This window comes from Meleagris gallopavo, chromosome 25, assembly GCF_000146605.3.
Source record: "Meleagris gallopavo isolate NT-WF06-2002-E0010 breed Aviagen turkey brand Nicholas breeding stock chromosome 25, Turkey_5.1, whole genome shotgun sequence".
NCBI lineage: Eukaryota > Metazoa > Chordata > Aves > Galliformes > Phasianidae > Meleagris > Meleagris gallopavo.
In genome coordinates, this window is record NC_015035.2 from 5,366,019 (window position 1) to 5,369,811 (window position 3,793).

The 3,793-nt window shown below is 53.0% G+C and overlaps 1 protein-coding gene across 2 annotated transcripts; it reads right to left on the reverse strand.

Moving 5' to 3' along the window:
- Positions 1 to 92: 92 nt before the first annotated feature.
- Positions 93 to 3,711, reverse strand: HMGCL (3-hydroxy-3-methylglutaryl-CoA lyase). Of its 2 annotated transcripts, none has more exons than XM_003212627.4 (9): positions 3,610 to 3,711; positions 3,309 to 3,383; positions 3,089 to 3,196; positions 2,647 to 2,742; positions 2,161 to 2,309; positions 1,504 to 1,567; positions 1,036 to 1,224; positions 790 to 915; positions 93 to 586 (listed from the first exon to the last, which is right to left on the reverse strand). In XM_003212627.4, exons 1-9 carry the CDS (start codon positions 3,658 to 3,660, stop codon positions 485 to 487), a joined length of 960 nt encoding a protein of 319 aa, XP_003212675.2. In that variant the 5' UTR covers positions 3,661 to 3,711; the 3' UTR covers positions 93 to 484. The 2 variants fall into 2 exon arrangements, with proteins under 2 accessions (XP_003212675.2, XP_003212674.2); XM_003212626.3 differs by lacking the exon at positions 3,610 to 3,711 and adding an exon at positions 3,464 to 3,569.
- Between the last annotated feature and the right edge of the window lie 82 nt (positions 3,712 to 3,793).

A 3,793-nucleotide genomic window follows, 5' to 3' on the forward strand; every position in this document is an offset into this window, starting at 1 on the left:
GAGCCGCAAGGCGGGTCCGCGAGGGTCGGGGCGCACACCGCCCCCTGGCGGCGGGAGGCCACAAGCGGAACAGGAGGAGCGCGGCAGCGACCTCGAGTCATTAAACATCTTTATTAGTTTAGATCAAACAATGTGTCTATTACTCCGAGTACTTGGAAGTATCTTACAACAGATACTGAAGGTTCTCATAGTGCTGAGCACCACGGAGAAGGCTAATGGCTCCTCCTGGTACCCAAATCACAACGGCAGCACTAGTGCTGAGCCCACCACCCACAGCCGCACAGCAGCTGCCTCTTCTCCCCCTGCCTCCCCCAGATCTCAGGAAAATATTCTCATTTTTCATTCCTTCGGAGATTCCATCAGATTATGCACTTCCTCTCCTGCTCCAGGCCTGGGAGGAGCTCCAAAGACAACATGGTGGAGGGAGCAGGGCTGGCACAATAGCTATATGTCCTTGACCCACGACTAAACCCCCTTGGGTACATCACAGTCTGCATGAGGCCTGGGATACTTTGGAATTGGTTCTTCTGTTCAGAGCATTGCAAATAAAGGTGCCAGTGTCCATCAGCTTCTGCAGGTCCACACCCTTCCAGGACACACAGAGGGAACAAGGTCAGTGCCACTGCCACAACACTGCTCCAGGAGCATGGCACAGCACAGAGCAGTGGGGCCGGGAAGTTGCAGGAGCTGCACAAGGCCCACAGTACCCTGCCCCACTCCAGGCTCTCTGTGCCAGGTCCTGAAGCTCCACTGCAGCCTGGAGCCAGCACTCAAACCCCTCGCACTTACCGTGTGGATGCCCAGCCCATTAAGCATGTACACCAGGTCCTCTGTAGCAACATTTCCCGACGCTCCCTGGGCATAGGGGCAGCCTCCAAGGCCAGCAACAGAAGCATCAACCACACTCACACCCATCTGCAAAAACACCATTCTCAGTAAATTCTCTTAAATAAAAGGCTCCCGAAACATATGGTTCACAAACAAAAGTCGAAGAAACTCAAGCAAGTGTGCTCTGCTGCAAAGCAAGAATCCTACCTGAAGGGCCACCAAGATATTGGCAAGGGCTTGCCCATAGGTATCATGGCAGTGAACAGCAAGAGCCCCCACTGGCACCTCCTTCATGACCGCTGCCAGCATCTCCTTCATGCTCCCTGGGGTCCCGATGCCAATGGTGTCACCAAGGGAGATCTCATAGCATCCCATTGAGTACATCTTCTTTGAGACCTGCCCAAAAGCCAAGACACTGAGAAGACAGCTTTATCATGGCCCTCCCCAGAGCTGAACATAGCAGTACAGAGGAACCATAGCATGCCAGGAGACTCTTCTCTGGAAACATTCACCTGCCTGATGTCATCCATATCAGCTAGGCAGCCTAGACAGCTGCAACCTCCCTCCATCTCTTCCCCCAATCTTTGGTTTAATGGTTCAACACATTCTCCTGCCATCAGAGTCCAGAAGGAGCCAAAAACATCCCAGAAATTCTGGTTATGTTTATGAACTCACCTCTGCAACTTTAGCTGCAGAAATCTTCCCTTCATAGGGACATCCAAGGACGCATGAAACATATCTATAGTTAAAAAAGCAAACCTTTAACAAGAGAACTGCAGTGAGATTATACAAGCCAAGTTGTTCAGAGCTTGTGCAGCATTTTGTGTTCACTATACAACAGAAGAATTCATTTTCTATTTTAAAAGTCAGAATACATTCCAGTGGACAAAACTAATGTAATTAGTTACTCTACAATTACTTCTTTCATAAAAATAAAAATTAGATAAGACAAGAATGCCAGACCAGGAGAGTTTTATATCTAAGCATTTCAGTGTGCAGTCTGACAAGAAGCCAGTATTACTGGTAAAGCTGAAGATAGAATGAACAAATGAGGGGAAGAGTGTGAATTGTCACAAGCTGTCCAGAGTGCACCAAGCCAACACCTGAAACTGTATCGGAATGCTGTCATTTCCAAATTAACGCTCCCAAGGCACAAAGCTCGCACTTGTTTTTTTAGCACTCATCCAGACAGAGGCACTCCTTCCCAAAAAGTGGAATTTAAAAGCAATTTTGCTCTCCAGTGCTGTGTGGGTCAGACTCCAAAGAGGTAACCTGGAGCATTTACATTGCCCCGGGCTGCTCGGCGCTGGGCTCACAGCAGGCTCTCCTTACCCACGGACAGGGATGCTGGCTGCTCTTGCGGCATTCATTACTTCACTGAATCTCTCCAGACTCTCCTCTATGGAGCAGTTAATGTTCTTCTTTGTGAAGAGCTCAGATGCTGCTCCAAAGATGGACACTTCTTTGGCCCCTGCTGCCACCTGCCAACAGAAAGCATTAACCACGTTAGATGACTTCTCTTGCAAGGGAAATGACAAGCATGATCAAGACTGCAGTTCCCTCATTTTATTTTTTCCCCACAGTTTTTCGCTGGGCAACCTAATTAAAATTAAATTTGAATTTTTAAAAATGATTTTTAATAAAATATATTGAGTTATTCTCTATCATAAGCAACAGGTTTCCCCAGCAGAACGATCTCTTTGTAGAGGAGCTATGACATGAAGCTGCTGCCATTCAGAGCTGCAGATATGTTTCCCACCCTTAACCATGGCTTAAGTATTCCTTCCTGGGCAGCCCTGAGACTCTGTGACCTCTTACCGCTGCTTGGAATCCTTTCAAGTTAGGGGTCAGCACTGGGTAACTCACACCAGGCAACTTATTGATTCCTTGCATGACTTCAGCGTGGTCAGCCATCTGCAAGGGAGACAGGGAAAGATTTCTGAGGGTGACAACCCACTTCACAACTTATAACACTTTTTTTTATTATTGTTATTCACTTTCTTTGAAGGGGAGTGACAATACTCAGGAAACCAGGGGAAGTGGTGCCTAAGGTGCACCGCAGGTGTCCAGCCCACCACAGCTGTGTGCACCTGAGCTACGTCTCCGAGCTGAGCGTGCTCCTCGGGCACGGGGGAAGCCTTTGGGCACTGCAGGTGCCTGCACGAGGCGCTGCAAGAGGGACCTGTGTCCCCATCACCGGGTCTGACATCAACCGGGTGCTCCTGGCGGCGCACTGCTGCCACCCCACATCAACGCTGACCTGCGGCACCCATCGCGGGGACACGAAACTGGTGGCCTCGATGACCGGCAGCCCCGTCTCCGACAACATGTCGATCAGGCGGATCTTCACCGGCGTCGGCACCACGCTCTGAGGAAAGGGGAGTAGAGCGGGACTGAGACCTGAGCCGCGGTGCGAACCAAGCAAACGCAGCGGTGCCCGCGCGTTGCACCGAGCGCCCTTCGCACCACCCCGGCGGTACCTTCTCATTCTGCAGCCCGTCGCGCGGCCCCACCTCCACCACCTTCACTCTCTGCGGGAAGGCCGCGGTGCTGACCTGAGGGCAGAGAGAAGGACAGCGTGAGGGACCGGACAGGGCCGGAACAAACCGCTCACCCCCGACCCGGCGCCGCTCACCGCCCGCATCGACACGGCCCAGCGCGGCAGCAACTTTCGCGCCGTCGCCATGGCTGCCCGGGCCCCCTCATGTGACGTATGCCACGTGATCGGAAGCGGGCGGAGCTTGGCAGTCACGTGAGAGCGGCGCCAGAGTGTGTCGGTACCTGGCGCCGGGTGGCGTCACGTGACAGCGGTCCTGCTGCGAAGCGCGGCATTGCGCGCTCAGGGCGCTTTGGGTCGCGCTTAGGATGCGTTGGGATGCGCCGAGCGCCGCCTCTTATAGCCGTGCCCGGCGCCGCTGAGCAAACAGCCCGTGTTTGCCCTGGGCCGCCCCGCGCCGCGTCACCG